The sequence below is a fragment of the Mustela erminea genome, chromosome 18 (genome assembly GCF_009829155.1).
Source record: "Mustela erminea isolate mMusErm1 chromosome 18, mMusErm1.Pri, whole genome shotgun sequence".
NCBI classification, from domain to species: Eukaryota; Metazoa; Chordata; class Mammalia; order Carnivora; family Mustelidae; genus Mustela; species Mustela erminea.
The window spans coordinates 31,027,206-31,050,054 of NC_045631.1; the positions used below are offsets into that span (position 1 = coordinate 31,027,206).

Consider the following 22,849-nt stretch of genomic DNA (forward strand, 5'->3'; position numbering starts at 1 on the left):
TCGTATAAAGGGAATTGTATAATATGTGGCATTTCGTGCCTGGCTTCTTTCACTTAGGGTAATGTCTTCAGCGTTCATCCACTTTGCAGCATGGATCAGTGCTTCGCTCATTTTTATGGCTGAATAATATTCCATTTATGGATATACCACTTTGGTTTATCCATTCATTAGTTGTTGGGCATTTGGTCATTCCCACTGTTTGCTACTTGAATAATTCTGCTATGAACATTCTAAACAGGCTTTTGTGTGAACCCAGTTGTTTCTCATATCCAGGTCAACTGGCTTACTTTCATTCATCTTCTTGATTCCTACAGTTTTTGATTCCCATGTTTTAGGGACTTCATGGAGGTAGAAAGAGCAGGAATGTGTTGGAAAAAAGAAACAACAGAGAAGGGCAGAAAAAATAGTAGGTCTTGGGCATCACAGGTGTGAGGAGGCACAGGGTGACAAGGAATGCCTGAGGAGGAGGCGGCAAACTTCACAGGCTTTCTCTAAGATTATACCTATTTTCCAAGGATTCAAAGAAGGGGAGAGAGAGGGCATGTAAAGCAGTATGGCAGAATGGGAAGGGTACCTGACTAGGAGTCAGGAAATTTGGGTCCTAGTTTCTCCTATGCTGCTTTTTGGCTGATATGACCTTGAGGAGTTATTTCCCTGAAATCTGTAGCTTCATCTTTGAGTGGGACACACTCACAGATGTGAATAAAACTGCCCAATCTCACTGGGTTTTCACAAAGATCAAATGATATTATAGATGTGACAAAGTGTTTATAAACTTGAAAAGATAGTACTAATGTGAAAGATTAATCTTCAAGAAGAGTTCACCTGTGAAGTTTCCAGTTATTAAGGTGACCCAGGAGATCAATGTCTGAGTAACTCAGCACCTGAGAGGGGTCTCCCTATTGGAAATACTCTCATTGCCAATTAGTTTGCTCAGAGGGACTCTAATTTGTTCATAATAACTCTCTTTTTCCTAGACGCGTGTGGAGAGGATTGCTTCCTTCATCCCTCCCCTCCCCCCCTTTCTGTCTGTCTTTTTTTTCTTTAAGGATTTCTTCCTTCTAGATATGAGAAAGGCCTGCAATGAAGATCTGGGACTTGAGAGGATCAGGAATTTGAGAGTGTTAGACCCTGGAGCTTCCTCGGGGCCCTACAGATTAGTAGATTAGTTATGGACCCAGATTTTGTTAGAGCCCTTACCTGTTTTGAAAACCCCATTGCAGATCATACAGTTTTTATGCAACTTTTCCTTAGTTCTTATGGAAAAATAGACAGAGTGGTGTAATGCCCCAAGGGATGACTCAGCCAGTTCTAGGGTCTGTGGGAGGGTATGGCCTAGGTATGCTCTGAGGAGGGCCAAGCATTATTTGGATTTTTCTGAGTAGAGAAATAATAACAATCACTAACATTTATTTTAGTGCTCACTTTTGCTACTCTTCTAATGCTTTATGTATTAACTCGTTTAATCTTCATTCAAATCCTGTGAAATAGTTTTTTGCAGAGGACGAAATATGAGAGATCAAAAATTAAGTAACTTGCCCTAGTCATATAACTAGACAAGGTGGAGTCAGGAATCATACCCAGCCAGCCAGGTTCCAAAGTGGTGCCTTAGTATGTGTTGTGATATGGCAGGAAAAAGCCTAAGCCTCCCATCGGAAGGTCTGGTGGTCATCACTCTACCAACCATAAAAGGAGACTGGTTTGTGACCCAGCCTGCTTTGGGCAAACACCAAAACTTGTGACTACTTCTGTGATGAGTTGGTAGGGTCAAATCTTGACTTAATTAGGCATGATTGGATACCAGCCCCAGTAGTTTTATTCCCCATTTCCTCTTCAGTGTAAGACCTGAATGGAAGGAGGGGAGAGAGAAGTAGGAGGAGAAGGAGAGTGGGGGTGGGTGGGAGTGACATCAAGCAGAAATGTACCAGTCAGAGGGGGTAAATTTTCCATTTGAATCTGTGTGGAAACCTGATCTTGCCTCTATTTTTGGTCTCCTTCTCTAACAACCTTTTGCCAGATTGGAATCTTTCTGCACCTGTAACACATTTTTAATGTAATAAGTCTAAGAGAAACCAGGTATTATATCATGCTGGGGCCTGTGCTGTGTTTCTAGGAGCAAAGGTAGCCCAGACCCCAGTTTATCCCTATAGGGGATTAGTGTATTAGTCACCCTATAAAAGCTCACTTTATTATGATTTTTAAAATGTTTCTTTTAGCACTTGCTTATAAAGGGTGAAGAGGGGAGCCACAAATATGTCTGTGTTCCCTGCCCCCATCTCCTACGCACACATACACACACACACACCCTCTATCAATTTCATATGAACACAAATTCTGTAAAATCAAAGCCAGAGGTATTGCCTTTGACCAGTTAGCTTACCTTTGCTACACTGGACTCCATTCTGGTTTGGGCTAGTACAAGGAAAGTAAAGGTGAGATTACTGTATCAATCACTTCTCAGTGAGGAATGAAAATAAGATAGTGGGGGGCTCCTTGGTGGCTCAGTGGGTTGAGCCTCTGCCTTCAGCTCAGGTCATGATCTCAGGGTCCTGGGATCGAGCCCTGCATCAGGCTCTCTGCTCAGCAGGGAGCCTGCTTCCACTTCTCTCTCTGCCTGCCTCTCTGCCTACTTATGATCTCTGTCAAGCAAATAAATAAAAACATTAAAAAAAAAATAAGATAGTGGGCTGGTGGCTTAGCTTTTTAAGGTGATCATAAAGGGTTATATGTACCAAAGCTAGGGTTTATGTGGGACAGAGCCCTTTCTTTCACTTTACTCTGGGGTTGCTGTCTTGTACAGATACGCCACCAGTTGCACAGGGCTCAATCAAGGAAGGTGTTTCTGCCAGCTTTACCACCTAACTGCAGAGTACTATAGAACTCATCCCCATGACTGGGCTTAAAAAAAGAAAAAGAAACAGTGTGACGCCCATGTTCACATAAGAACCCATGAGGGGTGTGACGGTATGGAGAGAGCACTGGACTCAGGAGCAGATGTATTTTTTATCCTGGTTTGGCCAGCCAGCCTGAGTCTTGATCTAAGCTGCCTGAATTTTGAATTTTGGTGGCTATTCCAGTCTCTGGTGAGTCTTTAATCCTTTATTTCATTTCTAGTCCCTCATGACTGCAATCCTAACTCCTGCCCAGGAATGTGATGTCATGTGGCAGAAAGAAGCCTGATTCCAGTAAGAAGATCTGAGTTTAGGTTTCAGCCCTCCATTTTCTCACTGTGTGCCCAGTGGCAAATGCAAGTTTTGTGGGGACTGAAGTGAATACAATTTTTGGTGCCTCCTTCTTCTTCTTCTTCTTTTTTTCTTTTTTTAAGATTTTATTTATATTTTTGTCAGAGAGAGTGAGCACAGGCAGAGGCAGAGGGAGAAGCAGGCTCCCTGCTGAGCAAGGAGCCCAATGTGGGACTCAATCCCAGGACCCTGGGATCATGACCCGAGCCGAAGGCAGCCGCCCAACCAACTGAGCCACCCCAGCATCCCTTTTGGTGCCTTCTTTAAGGAGAAGAGTATAAAATTGTTGGGATCTCTGCCAGGGCACTGGAAGGGGCTTGTACAGGCGAAGAGCTAAATTGTGCTGGATCTTCATTAGCTTCACTAACTCTGCCTCTCTGTATGGCCGTATGTTGTGTATAATTTCTTTGAGCCTCAGTCCTTTCATTCCTATAATGGACTTTATCATGCCTGTCTGACCCAGGGGAGCATTATATGGAACAAATGAGTAAATAGGTGATAAGAGTTTTTGTTCAGAGGGTTTTACACACACACACACACACACAGTCCAGGAATGTATTATTATAGTCCCTTCAGGTATTGGTTTAATGTTTTGATTATACTACCTATAGACCCCTACTCAAATATTTGTCTCAAAGTTTCTTGTTGGTTCTTCGGTCAGGGGTATTTTTGGAGTGCCCACCACTTGTATTGCTTGATGAATTCCAGAGCTGGAGAGTGATAAATAAAAAATAAGCTTCTGAATCTTTTCTGTGTGTGGGATACAAGCCGTGAAATACCTCTGGGCCCTCTCCACTTCATCACTGCATTTGTAAGTGGCTCTTGGTATATTTCACTGGAGTCTCAACAAGTGTATTTGGAACTTTAAATATGCAGTATTAGAAAACTCAAAAGACTGCCTACCTGGATGGTGATCAGTAAAATGTCTAAGGCTGTTGGCTCCTCAGGTGTTGACAAAGACTTCCTCTGGCTTTGGAGCTTTGAGATCTGCATCCATTTGCCATTAAAAAATGAATAAAGCATCTCCACTTCCCTGATGGTGACTATGAGGATGTTTCCGTGCCGGTCTTTAATGGGCTCATAGTAAACTCTTCCCAAGTTGTGTGTTCCAAGTAAGTTCTAGAAACAAATAGATTTCTGGTAGCTGGGATGATACTGTGCAAACAAAGCAACATAACTGCAACAAAAGACACTGTATGATTAACTGATATTTCTGAAAAGTTTTTTTTAATTTTTTTAAAGCAAATTTAAACCTAGAGTATGTGCCACCACAGAAATGTACTTAACAGAAGCTCAAAGAAAATCTCTTCACCATAAGCCTGCAAAGATTATAGTAAGAGGCACAAAAATTATGTTTTTTTAAGCAAATTCAATATCTGTAAATATCTCTTACCCACATAGACACACCAGCCCATAGACCTCAGTTACCAGCACTTGAAGAGAATCCCAGATGTTTTAAAGAAAAATGCCTGATATTTCAAGTATGCCACTTGTGGAGTTTTCAAGAGATCTACAGTAAGCTGGTATGAAGTGGGGTTGTTTAAAATGAAGAAGTGAATTGACAATGTAGCACATTGTACAGGTCCCCAAATGGCTGCACATTCCTTTCAAGATACTTTAATTGGGAGATTGGCCTGGTTTGACTTATCTGAATTTCAGGGGTTCTATTTATTTAAAATTACATTAAAATTATTTGTATGCTAGGTCAACTGAGGCAGACAATACTTTTAGTAAGGTAGGAGGAGAAAGATGCCACATCAAATGTGGAGGGGCCCACTTTTATTACTAAAATAAACAGAATTTTTAAAATATGCAGGGCTTGAAGATTTCTAACCTAGAACACTGGATGAATAGGATAAAATACCCTTTTACTTTGAGTATCTGTGATTTTTAAAAGATATAAACAAACCATCTCAGCACTCCCAGCAGCCATTTGTGAGCTCCGATAAATGTTGATGACCAGGTAGCAGGAGAGCGAAAGTAGAGCCAGAACTTGGAAAAGTGAAACGGATGACCTAAAAATGAATGAGCCAGCTGGTCCATATCTACAGCTATGAAGACATAGGAATGTTCTTCCAGGTAGAGACTGTCTTATATCTTTTGTTTTTCCTTTTTAGAACTGGACGCATAAGTAAGAAATTTCATTAATAATTATTAACATATAAACATTTGTGGGATCATTATTTTTTAAATTAACCTAATCATTCAGTCAGATTATTCCTTTTCAGTAAGTGACTTCTAAGTCTAGAGAAGTTAATTGGTTAAGGCTTTTCATCCAGCCCTCTGTAGTAATACAGTTTTATATAAAGGCAGTTTGCTGCCAAGTAATACTGGTAAATAAACTGATAAACTGGCTATCAAAAAAAAAAAAAAAAAAAGAGGGCCTGATTTGTACCATAGGCCCATTTCTGTGGTGTAAATGCTCCCACTGCCACTAGCCAATTTAAAGCTACCAAGCTACCAAAAGTTTGACAACAGGCTTTCAGAATTCCTGAATATTTAACAGTTGGCTCTCCTGAGCCAGTTCAACTTGGCTCTAGCAGCCACCAGCCACAGCTGCTAAGCCTTTAGTTATACTGGTATTGAGTTTCAGGGTAGCTCCTGTTCATTAACTCTTAGCCTTCTGAAGAATTTTTTACCCTCTCTGGCCCTGAGTTTCATCATTTAAAATTAAGAGTCAGCCCTTATGCTAATCCCTACCTTACAGAGTGTTTGGGGGATTAAGTGAAACAATGCATGAGAAAGTATTCTGTAAACTCTCTAGCTTCATACAAGTAGGGTATGGGCTTTCTTTATGCTCTGATTGGAATCCCATCCTGGCTTACACTTACTCTTTTTCAGGACTCTGCCTAGGTTTCATCCTTTCTGGGAGGACTTTCTCAACTCTCTCAGAATTTACCATCCCTTCCTTTGTCCCCTATAGTTTCCTGTGGAAACTTGTATCTTAGTGTGACTCTGGTTTTCCTACAGATTGGTATACATGTCATGAGCTCATGGTTGTTTCATTTCTGTGTCTCTGGGTTACTTGCACAGTGCCTGGCACATATTAATAGCTCATTTAGTCTTTTTTGACTGAATTAACATTTTTTCATTAGGACAGTAGAAAATATGATTTATTTTGGACTAAAGCTGGTGGGGAGACATTGAATGTGGTGGTCGTTGTGTTTAAGCAGAGTTATCATCAGTGGTTCACCATCATCTTTGGATATGTTGACCAACAGTTTGAATAAGAAAGCACTGAAAGTCTTCCTGAAATTCTTTATTGACATCAAATTGGGTTGGAGAACTAGCTCTGGGGAGAGCCCAATTTCAGAGCAGAATATCTTTATGAAAATAAATTGCCACCATGTTCCAAGGGGGCAAATTTGGGATTCTTTAGGACCTAAAGGAAAACCACCTTAATATTTTTCATGCTATGCAACCAAGATTGGGAGATCTGGGAACCCTGAGGATCCTACAAGTTAAAGAGGGATAAAAACCACCTGATGGCTCACAGGAATGCATCTAGGTTGTAATCAGAACAAATCACAGGACTATCAATAAGCCTTAGATAAGCACACTATTTAGAGACCTTTATTCAGCTTGGGGTGACATGGAAAGTTGGATATGAAGGCCTGTAAAGGAGAATAAAATTATGGGGAAACTTTTATCTCGCTTCTTGAAAAATGAAAAAGACATGGTATTTCTAAGTGTTACCTGGCTTTTAATCCTTAGTACTAATTCTAAAAGCTATGGAAGAGGAAAGTTTAATGTAACCCAATTTACAGTGTCAGATGATTACTGTATTTTGAGGGTATTTCGGATACCCCTCAATATACAAGCAATGTACACTTTTGCCTTTTGGGTACCTTGTCATTTTCCTAAGGGTGGGAAAAATAGTGTGGGGTCTTGGCCACTTACAGGTTTTCTCATCTTACTATTTTTTACTCCAAATGCTGGCAGATAATTGTCTTTCTTCCTGCTTAGGTCATATTAATCAATTCATAATTTACCTTTTTTCAATAAAAGCTAATCTACTTCTCCTAAATCAGCTCCAAATGATACAGAATAGACTACTTTTACTTTTTAAGCTATAATATGGATAATTTCTCCTATTTTAAATTTTTGTCTGCTTTTTGAAAGTGAATGCATAATAAGATGATGAAGTATTGGAAAAAAGGTAGATTTTAGAGTTATATAGATCTAGATACTTCGTATTAGTGCAAGCTTGGGCAAGTTATATAACCTTTGGAGGCCTCAGTTTCATCATCTGTTAAGTGAGTATCAGTAATGCTATTTTCTTATTAGGGTGTGGTGGAGGTTAAGTTAGATATAGATGTAAAGCACTTATCACGGTGCCTGGCATGTATTCTGTGAAATGAAAGTTGTTGTTTCATATTATTATTTATTATTATATATTAAAGAACCTCACTATAGAACAGAAATTGGATTACAAGGCACCTGGTGCACAGTGTATGGTATGCACTGTGATGAAGGTGAAGTCAGTATGTAGTGAAAACAGGAGGAGAAAGATGGTGACCATGGGGATAAAATGTCTGAGCCAGTCTTAAGAGAGCATGAGTCAGGGCATGACATGGTCAGAATCTTTTATTGGCTACCATGGCAGAAGTGTAAAGAAAGGATTGGAGAATATACTGGAATATATAAGTATTCCAGTATATATAATACTGGAAGCAAGAGTGTGACTTTGGAGGCTTTTGATGTAACTGGAGTAATTAGGCAGTGGTAGTGATGCTGGGGGGGGGGGCAGTACAGTGCTAGATAACCAGAGGTAGGTGCACAGGATTTATATATGACTGATGCCAATCAAACTATTTAAGAATGCATTTTTACTTTCCTCTTAACATCACAGAAAATGTCAATTACCAGAGAGATCGAAAATATTCAGTAGCAATCTCCCCAAATCCAGTTTTCTTCCTCTTGTGAAATATTTTGTATGCCTGTTATCCCTTCTCACTGCCTAAAAATCAAAGGCGGCTTCATTATTTTTATATATTTTTATCCTAAAGATCAGCAAAAGGTTTGGGCAATAGGTCCCACCAGAAAAAAAAAAAAAATGACAAAGACTTCTGTTATTTAAGCAAGCAAATAGAAATGTGAAGTAGAGAGGTAATGCATAGCAGTGCTCTGGCCTTCCATGGACACTGTAAAGGATAATTGGTTGCTGAATACTCTGAGGCACTGGTCACTGTGCAGGACTGGTGAACTATCCAGGTAGTGACTGTGGCATGAGGTACAGTTCTGTGATCTTTTTTTTTTTTTTCTTAAATAAGATAGAGTACCCCTAGGTATACTCTCTGGTGTACAAGGGTTGGACAATATTTACTTATTCAACCAATACTATTGAATTGGAGTAATGAAATACAAAGTGGGGTCAATGCCAGGAAGCTTTTCAGCTTGGTGGTGGGAAAAGAATTCCCACTCATTTTCTTTTAACAAACTATATAGTGAAGTTATCATCTGATACAGGATTGGAGAGAGTGGGGAAGGGATAGGGATGTAAGAGAATGGAGGAGGTTTTAAATAGTTGCCTTATAGTTTGGGAAAGTGAAATTAGTAGAGAAATGGCATGTGATCACTAGATAACTTATATGTGAGAATTAGCCATGAACTAGCCATGACACAGCTCCCCCGCCTTTTTTTGTGTGTGTGACTTTTATGCAACAGTGTGCGAGTCCTCCAGTGTAGACATTTTGGATTCATCCAGGCTTAGATTTTTTCCAAGTAAATAATATGGCAGGGGAAGACAGTGGCCAGAAATTTAGAATATTTTCAAGGGAGTGATTAGGATGGGCCAAGGAATCTAAGTTGGGCAAAGAAGGAAATGAGGTCAGAAGGGAATTGATAAAGTATGAAAAGTGGAGGGGTCAATATATTGGGGGGCCAGGAAAATCCAAGAGCTAATGCAATGAGAGTAGTTGAGTAGGGGCACACTGACCATCCTGGCTGCTCTTTGGCTCTTCAGTATCTAGCTGCACTGGCTGTGACAGCCAGACCCTTCTCATGTTACTGATACGAGATGAACGTGTTCTAGGAATAAAGAGTTCTATTTGAAATTCTAAGCTTGTTCAGTCTGTGACTCAAGCGCGTCTAGGCTGTATGATGAGTTAATGAAGAGTCCATTAAGGTGTCTAAATCTCCCAAGAAAGAACTTAAATAAGGTTTCAAAGAGCCTCCTGAGAATGAACTTTACCCAAAGGCAGGGGCAGTTTGAGGTACAGGGGCTTGTTCCAACTCAAGTTAGTCAGTGATGAAGGGGGTCTCTGAATTCAGTACAGTCATCGCGGTCCAGCTGCAAGAGCTCTTCCTTGAGTTGAAGAACATTTTGTAGTTAAGAGTGAGCTGAAATACAGAGCATCGTTTCCTAAAATCTCTGAGGCCACTGAGCACACAGGCAGTAAGCTGTCGATGCGTGGAGTATAGCACAGGAGAAATAAGAGTTGCCTTTCAGAATTAGAATAGCAACATAATAATTGTTACTATTTCAGGTGTTTAATTTTTATTATTTTGTGGGTCAAGAAATGGAAGTTCCTGTAATTGCTGGTGGGGGTGGAGCCACAAAAATATTTTTTTGTTGTTATGATCCTATTTTTATGCCTTGGCTGGTATGGCCTGGCCAAACACAGCTTACATAGATTCCTGTTATGTGTGTTTCTGGGGTTTATGTAACTGACAGCTTTGTAGGTAAATACCCATCGCTGATAAAGGCTCAGTGATCTCTTAAAGGCTCCAAGTTCATGTAGTTAAGAACCACAAATTCAGGTAATACTAGAAAACAATGAAAGGAAGCCCAGAAGAAGTTCGTGAAAATTCAGTGTCTTTTCTAGTAAGGGCTTTGTAAGCTACAAATATTCTTGTATGGCTTGGGGACCTGATCTTATTAGGTTAATAATATGGAAGGATGAATAAATTCAGGATTACAGGTAAGCTTCTAAGAACTTTCTTTTCTTTTTTTTTTTTTTAAAGTAAGCAAAAATGTATGCAAATTCCTATGCTTTAACAAAAGATCAAGCCAAGAAATGCTTCAGAATATCTGCCAGTCTCTTTTTCCACCTCTATACACTAGTTAGATGCACAGGATGCCAGAGCAGCAAGGGTTTCCCCTGTGATCGAGTCAAACTCCTCTTATTTTGCAAGTAATGAAACTGAGACCCAGAAAGGAGAACTGAGTTGACTGATTAATATCAAATCCAGAACTCAAGTCTCACCTCTTGTTTAGGGGGTCACTCCTAGACTCTTGAAGAGAGACCCTTGCTCCTTGTCCAGGAAATTGCCAAAGGCACAGTTTCCCAACATGAACAGATGTGCACCTCAGACTGCATAAGAAGTCTTTATATGCTTAGAGATCTGAAAGAGAAAGGAGCCCATCCTTTTCCTTTCCAGGTGGGCTTGGTAACTGAACTAACCAAGCTTTTCTAAGATTTCCTTGGGAATCTGGGTTGAAACCTGGCCCCTCACCTGTAGCTGGGCCGTTGCTGCGAGCATCTTCTGCCGAGTTTGCAGCACCGTGGATGAGGACATGGAGATAGGTACGCTTTGTCTCAACCACCTTATATCTTCCCACATACAGGACAGCTGCAAAAGAAGTCACGAGGTCATATCATCATCCAAGCCAGTACATGATTTAGGTTGTGGCATCAAAGCAAAAAGCAGGGAAAAGGAAACCTGACCCCTGATGTTTGTTCTCCAGTCCATTTTCAGATACATGCAAAACAACTTTTTGATCTCTGTCCAATTGGAAAAAGATCTGAATGTTAATGAAATAGTCAGATCCACATTTTAGTCTTTGCCAAATGATCCCATAACTCAGAATAGTGGAGACACAGTCTGACAGAATGCAAGCTTCTTTGCTTTGAAAATGTAGCATAGATGCAACTTTGACATTTTTTTTATGGCACAGGGCATATCAGGGCTGAAAGAAGACCTTTGAGATAATTTACTCCCACCCCAATACTTTGATCATTGGAGACTGCTCAACAAAGGTTTCAGAGATTTATGCACAGGAACATTGGTGCAAACTGGGGAAAAATGAAATCAGAACTCAGTATACCTTTGTGAACCACAGAAAGTCTTGTGTAATGGAACTGGTATGAGAGTCATCAATTTCAACAATTGGTATTTGATCTTCATTGGTGACTAACATATTGTCTTTGTAATAAAATATAACGGCTAAGTAGAGTCCCCTAAAAAGAAAAAGCAAAATGAAGAATTGTCTTCAAGTGTCTCTTCTGCCAAGCTTGAATCATGATAAAAGATCATTTAAAATATACCTGTGAGCATAGTCCTGCTAAGTATCATGTGTTCACAGGCTAGAACTCAGAAAAATTATTATCTTGCCCAAATTCTCAGGAGAAAAGTGAATTTCATGCTCTTTTAATAACAAAAGGGAAATTTCTATTATGTTGCTACTAAGAATCCAAACCAGCTGATTCCTGAGAAGTTAAGACTTCCTGGAAAAATTGCGTAGGACCCACCGTTTTAAGGTCTTCACAAACTTATTTGAGGAATGGAATAGGTGTTTCAGGCTCCGTGAGACTGACTGCTTGCGGCCTGTGGTTTGTAATTTTGAAGTTTCTAAAACACAGAAAAAAATACAGTGTAAATTCCATTGGCAGCGCAACACTCACAGTACCTTCTTCCCACCTCCCTGCCTTCCTCTTGCTTGTCCCCTTGGTGTCACTTATCCTCAGTTTCATGTAGGGATTCAGCTCATTCATTCCTACAAAAAGCTCTTATATCTTGAGTTGCCATCGGTTACCTCAATTAACGATCAGCTCCTCAAAAATGTTGGAGATGAGTAACATTTAAAACTCCAGGGGAAACCACTTTGGCATTTTGTTTATATTTTCCAGATGAGTGATTTATGTATTTCCAGATGAGTGGGATAAAAAGAAATGGAATCAAATCTTTGCCCTCCTCCCATTGCCTTTAATATTCACACATTTCTCAATGCTGGCAAAGCTCTTTTTGTTAGTTTATATATTCCATTAATTTTTTTTTCATTATATAACTAATATAGGCACATTGCAGAAAGTCTGGAGAATAGACAAAAAACAAAACTTCACTCACTTTCATATAACTCCGGCTAGCATTCTCGGGCAGTTTTCCCAGTGTATATGTTGGCTTTTAAAAATAGTTGTAGGCATTGGTATGATTGTCACCGTAATTATTCAGAAGAAGAAACTGAGACTGAGAGGTTAAAATGGATTGCTCAAGACTGAAAAGCCAGTACCCAGAAAAACCAAGACATTAATTTACTGAAAAAATATTTTTTCGTACACTACCATGCGCTATGGCTACATTGGTAAGCAAATTGTCCGTTGCTTCTATTCATCCCTTCTATTTACAACCTGGAGCTTTCACTGATAAAACTTGCAGACTTCCCCAGATAAGCTTTACAAATAGTACTCCATGGACCTGAACTAAATCATCAGTGATTTCAGTTCTCATTTGTATCATGAAGAGAAGCTGAGGTTGTTGGGGTCATCACCAGCTTTGAACAGACATGTCACTGGGATGAGAACATAGTCTATATCACCTCTGTTAGGCATGGAAAGCTGGGCAGACTGCCTGTGGCTGAGGCCCAGTTTGGTTCTGCTTATGATCCTATAGGAGCAGTTAGGAGTAAGCTGACTGACACAAGCATTCATGCCAGCTTCAAGCTAGTGCTGGTAATGGTTATTCCTGGCAGAACAAAGCAAAAACATTTTTTTCTGACTTGAACATGAATTTGGCTGGTCATATTGTGCTTGAAAAGGATGCTGCTGGGACTTCCGGTTAAAGGCAGCTTACTGAACATATTCATTACATACTGCTCTCTCCCCAAATCTCACTAAACCAGAGCAAAGAGATTTAAAAAAAAAAAAAAAAAAGGAAACTACATGAATCTATAAAGACAAAGAGATGAGAAAGGAAACAAAAGCAAGTGAACTTTGGTAGCTGGAAAGCAGATGGACAGATGGATTTAGCAGACTTGAGAAAGTTGAATCCTAAGCCAGCAGTGGAGAAGGCTGAGAAGTAACCTGATTCACCCTTTGGGCACCACACACTGCTGGAAGTGGGGGATGAGTGTGGAGCTAAAATCAGGGATTTGGTAAAGTCCGTTTAAAAAGAAGTCAGACTTCTAGATCTCCTACTCTACTCTGTATAGCCAGACAAATGCCCCTTCCCCACTCTAGAAAAAAAAAAACAAAAACTAGTGGCTTTTTCTCTGAAAAACATAAAGACAGGTTTCTAGAGTGGGAGACATGGAGTAGAGTTAAAAATGGGGGTGGGAGGTGTAGTACTGTACCCAAAACAGGTGGATGAAATCAAAGTTTCCATGCAGATTATTTCCCTTTCAGGCTCTCAGAACACTGGTACTCAGACTTATACCCTCCAGGAAGGACACTGGAAGAAACTTCCGGGGCCCTGACCAGACTAAGAAGAATTCACTTAAAGCTTTTTGATGTTGCTTTCATTGGTTTCTGAAAGAAAGGGCCATGCCAAATCACCCTAAAGTGAAGCTTATAGATAAAGAGCCCTGCCCACATGCTCAAAGCTCCCCAACAGCTACTGAGCTCTCTTTTCTTAAATCTCCGTGAACAACGTCCGAGGATCACCAGTTAGATGTGAAAAGCATGTAACAGGAAAGAGGCCAAAACCAAATAAACAATAGAACAGTTTAGAGGAGAGACAATGCTGAGAGAAGAAACTATAAAATGAAACAAAGCCCATCATTAATAGCCTGAAGAGAAACAAAAGGCACTGCACTTTTGTGAAAAGGATAGCCTAAGAGAAACACTCAGAGAATTATAAAAGCACTGGCAATTTAAAAATATACTACCAAAAACTGAAAAACCCAATAGAAGGCTTAGAAAATAAGGTTGCAGAAATCTCTTGAGAAAGAACATAAGGGGGCACCAGGGTGGCTCGGTCATTAAATGGCTGCCTTAGACTCAGGTGATGATCCCAGGGTTCTGGGCCCCCTGCTTGGCAGAAAGCCTGCTTCTCCCTCTCCCACTCCCCCTGCTTGTGTTCCCTCTCTTACTGTGTCTCTTTCTGCTGAATAAATGAATAAAATCTTAAAAAAAAAAAAAAAAAGCATAAGGACATGGGGATGGAAAGTAGAAGAGAAAAAGAAACATTAATGGGCTAATAACCTAGGAGGTTTGACATCAGGCTATGAGTCCAGTAGGAGGGAGCAAAGAAAAAGGGAGAAATACTTATAAATAATTTTAAGAATATATCCCGTAACTGAAGGGTATAGCTTCCTATACGGAAAGGGCTTGTCAGTTGCCCAGCACAACAGACAACAGTACACCCACACTAAGGCAGTGCATTTTTTTATATTATTCAGTGTATTAAGAGGATGAGGGGTAGGATTTATAATTTGCATGTAAGAGGCAGGGAGGGGAAAAAGGGAAATCATCCTTCCTTAGTGAGGTGATGCCTCAAATTGAAGAAAAAAAAACCCCAACAATTAGCAATATAAATATGTTATCCAGAGACATGAAGAAAATACCAAAGCAGATTTTAGAGTACTGAAGTTAAAACAAAAAACAAAAAAACAAAACTGAAAAACTTGACAGAGAAGAAAAAAAAAAAGGTATCCTGTGAAACTTCTGGAATCAGAATGATATCAGACTTCTCAGTACTGAAAGCCAGAAAAGGACAAAGCAGCACCTTTGAAACCTGAAAAAATTATTTCAACCAAGAATTCTATACTTATCTGAAAACTTTAAAAGTGGTGAGTAGAATAAATGCATTTTTAGACATTCACTGTACCCAAAAGTTAGCTCCCAAGAATCCTCTCTCAGGAAATTACTAGAGTAAGGACTCCACCAAAATGAAGGACTAATGAAGAAAAAATAAGACATGGGATACAAAAAGAAGCAATCCAATATTGGAGGGCAGCCAGAAGAATCCTCAGTATGGTGGTGAAAGGAGATCCTAGGGCACCAGCTGTGCGCCAGACCCAGGCAGCCAGCAACCAGTCTAGGTGGGAACAGGTCACAGGGCTCAGAGAGGCTTCCTTAAAAAAGTGCAGGTAAAACAGTACTAATACATTTGATTGGATTGAGAGAAAATTGACACAGTTGAATAGCCTGGGGATTAATTATAGCCACACAGAAAACAAGCAAACATACAATGAAAAATGACAGCTAAGTACAGGGAGAATAAAAAGTTATGAAGGAAAGGAAAATAATCAAGAATTACATGATCATTATAATGTAGGCAATAAATATTGATCTTACTAAAATTACAGTGCAGATATATTGGGAGGATGAATGGTAGGAATTGTAATGTGCAAGAGGAAGGAGTGAAAAAGAGAAATCATCTTTTCTTAGGCAATGCCTCAAGTTAAAAAAAAAATTAGCAATACAAACATGTTCTGTAGAGATATGAAGAAAATATCAAAAGAACTGGTTAAAAGAATTGAGCCTTTGGGGAATAAAAAATGGAGAATGGAAGGAATTTAATGCATTATTTTTTAATAATAGATCTCTTTTTTAAAATAATAAAGCTCTTTTATTTATTTCTTTGCGAGTGAGACAGCGCAAGTGGGAGGGAGAGGGACAGAGAATCTGAAGCAGACTCTGTACTGAGCACAGAGCCTGAAGTGGGGCTCAGTCCCACAACCACAAGACCATGACCTGAGCCAAAACCAGGAGTTAGACCCTTAGCTGACTGAGCCACTAGGCACCTCAAGTATAAATAATTCTTATCTACATTTTACAAGTGAGCAAAACTCAGTTTTAGAGAGGGTAGGTAATTGCTTAAGGTCACACGGCTAGTGAAGGTACAGTTGGAATTTGAGCCCAGCTGCTCACACTCTCATTAATTAATAAGATCATTCTCATTATAATCACACATAATATAAAATGAAGATTAAACTGAAAAAAAAAAAAAAAACCCAACCCTGAGAACTACTACTACGGGTTGGGAAAGGGGCCCGTGCAAATGTTAAATGTTCTGGGCCTCCTCCATTCTGGGCATATGAAAGAATTTTTCTTCTTGGAACCCTGTGGTTGGCTGTAGCCATGTGGCCAGTTCTGGCCAATGAGTTTTGAATGTAAGTGCCATACATGAAGTCCTGTCCATATGAGACATTCAAGAGTTTCATCTCCTTCTCCCACAGGTGCTGGCAGATATTTCTAGAGAAGGGTGATGACAACACAGGACAGCCCTCAGCTGCCCAGTGGTAGATATATAGCTTGTGTGAGAAATAAATATTTGGGGGGTCATTTGGTTACTGCAGAATGATGTAGCTCATCTTGACTGATTCAGGGTCTATACCGACACACTGAGCCATTGATACAGTGGCTTCTGTTCTGGCTTCTGTCTGCGTAGCTCAGGGCTCTGGTACAATGGCGGTTTTCTGGACTCCAAATGCAGTAATTCTTTAGCTTTCAAGTGCTTGGCACATAGGGAGTTTATATTATCCATATTGATATATCTAGCACCTGACACACGTAGGCTGTGTTTCAGTAAATGTTTGCCAGCTGAAAAATTAGATGATAAGTGAGAATCACTCCTGAAGGGCACTGCTGTGACTCATAATGTATGTTGGGGAATAAACCATGTGAACAATAAAGGCTGCTCAACATCTCCATTGAATTTGCATCCCAGTACAGAACATGCAGATTAACTGTGGATACTTCTTTAGCCAAAGTACAGAAATTAATGTGGGTTTTGGTATCTCCCATGTAGGGCTTTGGTAGTAGAAGGGTTGTTTAAGTATTACTTCTGCATTTGGAATATGCTATGTATTTACTGAGCATTCCAGGCTTATTATACTGGAGTCATTGATTACACTTTAATTCTAGGATGTATCAGTAAAGTGCTGAGGAGAAAAAGAGGCTCCATTCTTCATCTGGAAGAGCAATGGAAGGAAAATAGGCTGGAGTTTGTGAAGTGCCTACACTATACCAGGTGATTTTAATGCATTATCTAATGTAATCCTCATAACAATCCTGAAAGATGTATACTATTATCTTGAATTTTTTCTGATGGTGAAGCTATGGCTCAGGGAAGCTATGGCTCCTTTTTCTCAGGGATACACAGCTAGTAAGTAGTAGAACTGGGATTTGAAATAACAATTGTAAAATTTGTATATGCACTCAAACACATAGATCTCAATGTAGTTGAGTATTTTATTTTACTTTATGTTTCAAGTTTTATTTAAATTCTAGTTAGTTAACATATAGTGTAATACTAGTTTCAGGAGTAGAATTCAATGATTTTTCACTTACGTACAGCACCTAGTACTAGGCACAAGTGCTCTCCTTTTACCCAACCCCCATCTAGCCCGTCCCCTACCACCTCCCTACAGCAACTCTCAGTTTATTCTCTGTAGGTAAAAGTCTGTTTTCTGGCTTGCCTCCCTCTTATAGTTGAGTTTTTCAAATAACAATTTTGTAGTTTTTCTGTATGTAATACCTAATTATCCTTGGTTTATCATCTGAGACAGAGTAATGTTAAATTATCTTAGAAGTCGTTTTTTTTGTTTTTTTTTTTTTTTGTATGAGGTCATTTCCTTTAACTTGGAATATGGGTCAGCATTCCCAAAGTCTGTGCTAACTGAAAAAAGTTTTACAATGACTTTACAAATAAGTTTGGAAAATGCTTGGTTAACCAAATTCAAAATGTCTCTTTATTAGAGTCTTTAATATTGTAATGCCAATTTTACATTTCCAGAAAAGCAATATATAATGCAACATTTTCCAAACTTACTGACCAGAGACCCTTTTTCAGCTGGGTATCTTAAAAACCAAAATAACGGTTCAGGTACTGTTTAAGTGTTGAGTACATTTCAATATAAAAAATATTTTTCCTTTTTGGGAAGAATTAATATAAGAATTACGATTCTTAGAAATTAAGAATTAAGAATAAAGATTAACAAGGAAATAAAGTTCTACTTGTGCCTTACTTAAAACTTTCCTGACATTGTGTGCATATTTACATCCCTGTTGGGGAAGAGCCTTTTATACATGATAAAAGTTGAATGAAAACTATTGAAATAATTGTTCTGTCTAGATATTTGTTTCTTGATTATTAGATAGTAACCTAATATAATGGGGAGAGCATCTAAATCCTCAGATATGAAAACCCCTCATTTTCATGAATAGTTTTAGTTTTCCCCCTTTGGTAAAGACCAAACACAAAGTGGCTTATGAATTGCAAGGAATCATCTATTCAGTTGCTTTATTACCTTTCCCTGCCATATAAGAACCAACGGGCAGGGCAGAGCAGGGCAATGATCGAGAGGCAGCAGAGAGAATGGAACCTGGATAATGCCTGGCGTGCTAAAATGAGCTCTGATAACAGAGAACTGAGTACACTCTGGTCAGTGTGGAGTCATTAAGGGCATGGTATGGGTAAAGTTTTCCTACAGATCTGGGAATGAAACCCACTTGGGTTTCCTTCTCAGCTTCTTCCATGCACATTTACATTTTCTAATGAGCTACTAATTAAAAGAATATTTTCTGATAGAAGGATTGCGATGCTTACATCAGATAAATTAGATTTTAAGCCAAAGATTATAGTAAGAGATGAGGAAGGACATTATATCATACTTAAAGGATCTGTCCAACAAGAAGATCTAAGAATTTTAAATATCTATACCCCAACAAGGGAGCAGCCAATGATCTAAGCCAATTAATAACACATTGACAATAATACAATAATAGTAGGGGACATTAACACCCCCCCACTGAAATGGACAGATCATCTAAGCAAAAGATTAACAAGGAAATAAAGGCTTTAAATGACACACTGGACCAGATGGACATCACAGATAGATTCAGAACATTCCATCTCAAAGCAACAGAATACACATTCTTCTCTGGTGCACGTGGAACATTCTCCAGAATAGATCACATCCTGGGTCACAATCAGGTCTCAACTGGTACCAAAAGATTGGGATCATTCCCTGCATATTTTCAGACCATAATGCTCTGAAGCTAGAACTCAATCACAAGAGGAAAGTTGGAAAGAACTCAAATACATGGAGGCTAACAGGCATCCTACAAAAGAATGAATGGGTCAACCAGGAAATTTGAAAAGATTGAAAAAATTCATGGAAACAAATGAAAATAAAAACACAACTGTTCAAAATCTTGGGGGCACAGCAAAGGCATTCCTGAGAGGAAAGTATACAGTGATAAAATCCTTTCTCAAGAAACAAGAAAGGTTTCAAGTACACAGCCTAACCCTATACCAAAAGGAGCTGGAGAAAGAACAGCAAAGAAAGCCTGAACCCAGCATAAGAGAACTCATAAAGATCAGAGCAGAAATTAATGAAATAGAGACCAAAAGAACAGTAGAACAGCTCAATGAAACTAGGAGCTGTTCCATTGAAAGAATTCGTAAGATTGATAAACCCCTGGCCAGACTTACCAAAAGGAAAAGAGAAAGGGCCCAAATTAATAAAATCATGAATGAGGGGCGCCTGGGTGGTTCAGTTGGTTAAGCAACTGCCTTTGGCTCAGGTCACGGTCCCAGAGTCCCAGGATCGAGTCCCGCATCAGGCTCCCAGCTCCATGGGGAGTCTGCTTCTCCCTCTGACCTTCTCGCCTCTCATGCTCTCTCTCACTGTCTCTCTCTCAAATAAATAAATAAAATCTTAAAAAAAAATCATGAATGAAAGAGGACAGATCACAACCAACACCAAAGAAATACAAACAATTATAAGAACATATTATGAGCAACTATACGCCAGCAAAGTTGACAATCAGGAAGAAATTGGTGCATTCCTAGAGACATATAAACTACCAAAACTGAACCAGGAAGAAACAGAAAACCTGAACAGACCCATAACCAGTAAGGAGATTGAAGCAGTCATCAAAAATCTTCCAACAAACAAGAGCCCAGAGCCAGACAGCTTTCTAGAGGAATTCTATCAAACATTTAAAGAAGAATTAATACCTATCCTCCTGAAACTATTCCAAAAAATAGAAATGGAAGGAAAACTTCCAAACTCATTTTATGAGGCCAGCATTAGCTTGATCCCAAAACCAGACAAAGACTCTATCAAAAAAGAGAATTATAGACCAATATCCTTGATGAACATGGATGCAAAAATTCTCACCAAAATACTAGCCAATAGGATCCAATAGTACATTAAAAGGATTATTCACCATGACCAAGTGGGATGTAGTCCTGGGCTGCAAGGATGGTTCAAAATCCACAAATCAATCGATGTAATACATTAATAAAAGAAAGAACAAGAACCATTTGATACTCTCAATAGATGCTGAAAAAGCATTTGACAAAGTACAGATTCCTTTCTTGATCAAAACTCTTCACAGTGTAGCAATAGAGGGTACATACCTCAATATCATCAAAGCCACCTATGAAAAACCCACAGTGAATATCATTCCTAACGGGGAAAAACTGAGAGCTTCTCCCCTAAGGTCAGGAACATGGTAGGGGATGTCCACTATCACCACTGCTATTCAGCATAGTACTAGAATCACACAACAAAAAGAAATAAAAGGCATCTGAATTGGCAAAGAAGAAGTCAAACTCTCACTTTTTGCAGAAGATATGATACTTTATGTGGAAAACCCATAACACTCCACTGTAAAACTGCTAGAACTCATATAGGAATTCAGTAAAGTGTCAGAATATAAAATCAATCCTCAAAAATCAGTTGCATTTCTATACATCAACAGCAAGACAGAAGAAGGAGAAATTAAGGAGTCAATCCCATTTATAATTGCACCCTAAACCATAGGATACCTAGGAATAAACCTAACCAAAGAGGCAAAGAACCTGTACTCAGAAAACTATAAAGTATTCATGAAAGAAATTAAGGAAGACACAAAGAAATGGAAAAACGTTCCATGCTCATGGATTGAAAGAAAAAATACTGTGAAAATGTCCATGCTACCTAAAGCAATCTATACATTTAATGGAATCCCTATCAAAATACCATCAATTTTTTCCAAAGAACTGAAACAAATAATCCTAAAATTCATATGAAGCCAGAAAAGACCCCGAATAGCCAGAGGAATGTTGAAAAAGAAAGCCAAAGTTGGTGGCATCACAATTCCAGACTTCAAGGTCTATTACAAAGCTGTAATCATCAAGATGGTACGGTACTGACACAAAAACAGACACACAGATCAATGGAACAAATAGAGAGCCCAGAAACAGACCTTCAACTCTATGGTCAACTAGTCTTTGACAAAGCAGGAAAGAATGTCCAATGGAAAAAAGACTGTCTCTTCAACAAATGGTGTTGGAAAAATCGGACAGCCAAATGTGGAAGAACGAAACTGGACCATTTCCTTACACCACACAGAAAAAATAGACTCAGAATGGATGAAAGACCTCAATATGAGACAGGAATCCATCAAAATCCTTGAGAAGAACAAAGGCAGCAACCTCTTCGACCTCAGCCACAGCAAAATCTTCCTAGAAACAATGCCAAAGGCAAAGGGAAGCAAGGACAAAAATGAACTATTTGGACTTCATCAAGATCAAAAGCTTTTGCACAGCAAAAGAAATAGTCAACAGAACTAAAGGACAACTGACAGAATAGGAGAAGATAGTCACAAATGACATATCAGATAAAGGGTTAGTATCCAAAATCTATAAAGAATTTATCAAACTCAACACCCAAGGAATAATCCAGTCAAGAAATGGGCAGAAGACATGAACAGACATTTCTGCAGAGAAGACACCCAAATGGCCAACAGACACATGAAAAAGTGCTCAATATCACACTCAGCATCAGGGAAATAAAAATCAAAGCCACAATGAGATACCACCTCACACCAGTCAGAATCACTTAAATTAACAAGTCAGGAAATGACAGATGCTGGTGAGGATGCGGAGAAAGGGGATCCTTCCTACATTGTTGGTGGGAATGCAGGCTGGTGCAGCCACTCTGGAAAACAGCATGGAGGTTCCTCAAAAAGTTGAAAATAGAGCTACCCTATGACCCAGCAATTGCACAACTGTGTATTTACCCTAAAGATACAAATGTAGAGACCCAAAGGGGCATGTGCACCCAAATGTTTATAGCAGCAATGTCCACAATAGCCAAACTATGGAAAGAACCTAGATGTCAATCAACAGATGAACGCATAAAGAAGATGTGGTATAGACACACACACACACACACACACACACACACACACACACACACACAATGGAATACCATGCAGCCATCAAAAGAAATGAAATCTTGCGATTTGCAACAGCATGGATGAAACTAGAGGGTATTAGGCTATGCGAAATAAGTTAGAGAAAGAATTATCATCTGATCTCTCTGATATGAGGAATTAGAGGCATGGCCAAGGGTTGTGGGTGTAGGAAGGGAAAAATGAAACAAGATGGGATTGGGAGGGAGACAAACCATAAGAGACTCATAATCTCACAAAACAAACTGATGGTTGCTGGGGTTGGGAGGGGTAGGGATAGGGTGGTTGGACATTGGGGAAGGTACGGGCTGTGGTGAGTGCTGTGAAATGTGTAAACCTAATGATTCACAGACTTGTACCCTTGGGGCAAATAATACATTATATGTTAATAAAAATTAAAAAAAAAAGAATATTTTCTTGAAAACACTTGTCCCCCTTTCTAGCTATGCCCAACACTTCTGAAGAGCTCTGTTG

At 39.2% G+C, this 22,849-nt stretch overlaps 1 protein-coding gene and 1 long non-coding RNA gene across 4 annotated transcripts in view; one reads left to right on the forward strand and one right to left on the reverse strand.

Annotated features, from left to right (window-relative positions):
• The window catches only part of ANKFN1 (ankyrin repeat and fibronectin type III domain containing 1), a 489,950-nt gene that overhangs the window by 41,856 nt on the left and 425,245 nt on the right, over nucleotides 1–22,849 (reverse strand). For both annotated transcript variants that reach the window (XM_032320627.1, XM_032320628.1), the window contains 4 exons: nucleotides 11,717–11,816; nucleotides 11,293–11,425; nucleotides 10,701–10,817; nucleotides 4,146–4,361 (listed from right to left, as the gene is read on the reverse strand). In XM_032320627.1, coding sequence (XP_032176518.1) covers nucleotides 4,146–4,361; nucleotides 10,701–10,817; nucleotides 11,293–11,425; nucleotides 11,717–11,816 — 566 coding nt within the window. The remainder of the gene's footprint in view (nucleotides 1–4,145; nucleotides 4,362–10,700; nucleotides 10,818–11,292; nucleotides 11,426–11,716; nucleotides 11,817–22,849) is intronic.
• Nucleotides 1–22,849, forward strand: part of LOC116577433 — a 69,965-nt gene that overhangs the window by 40,590 nt on the left and 6,526 nt on the right. For both annotated transcript variants that reach the window (XR_004280507.1, XR_004280508.1), the window contains exon 3: nucleotides 17,051–17,156. This is a non-coding gene — a long non-coding RNA (uncharacterized LOC116577433). The remainder of the gene's footprint in view (nucleotides 1–17,050; nucleotides 17,157–22,849) is intronic.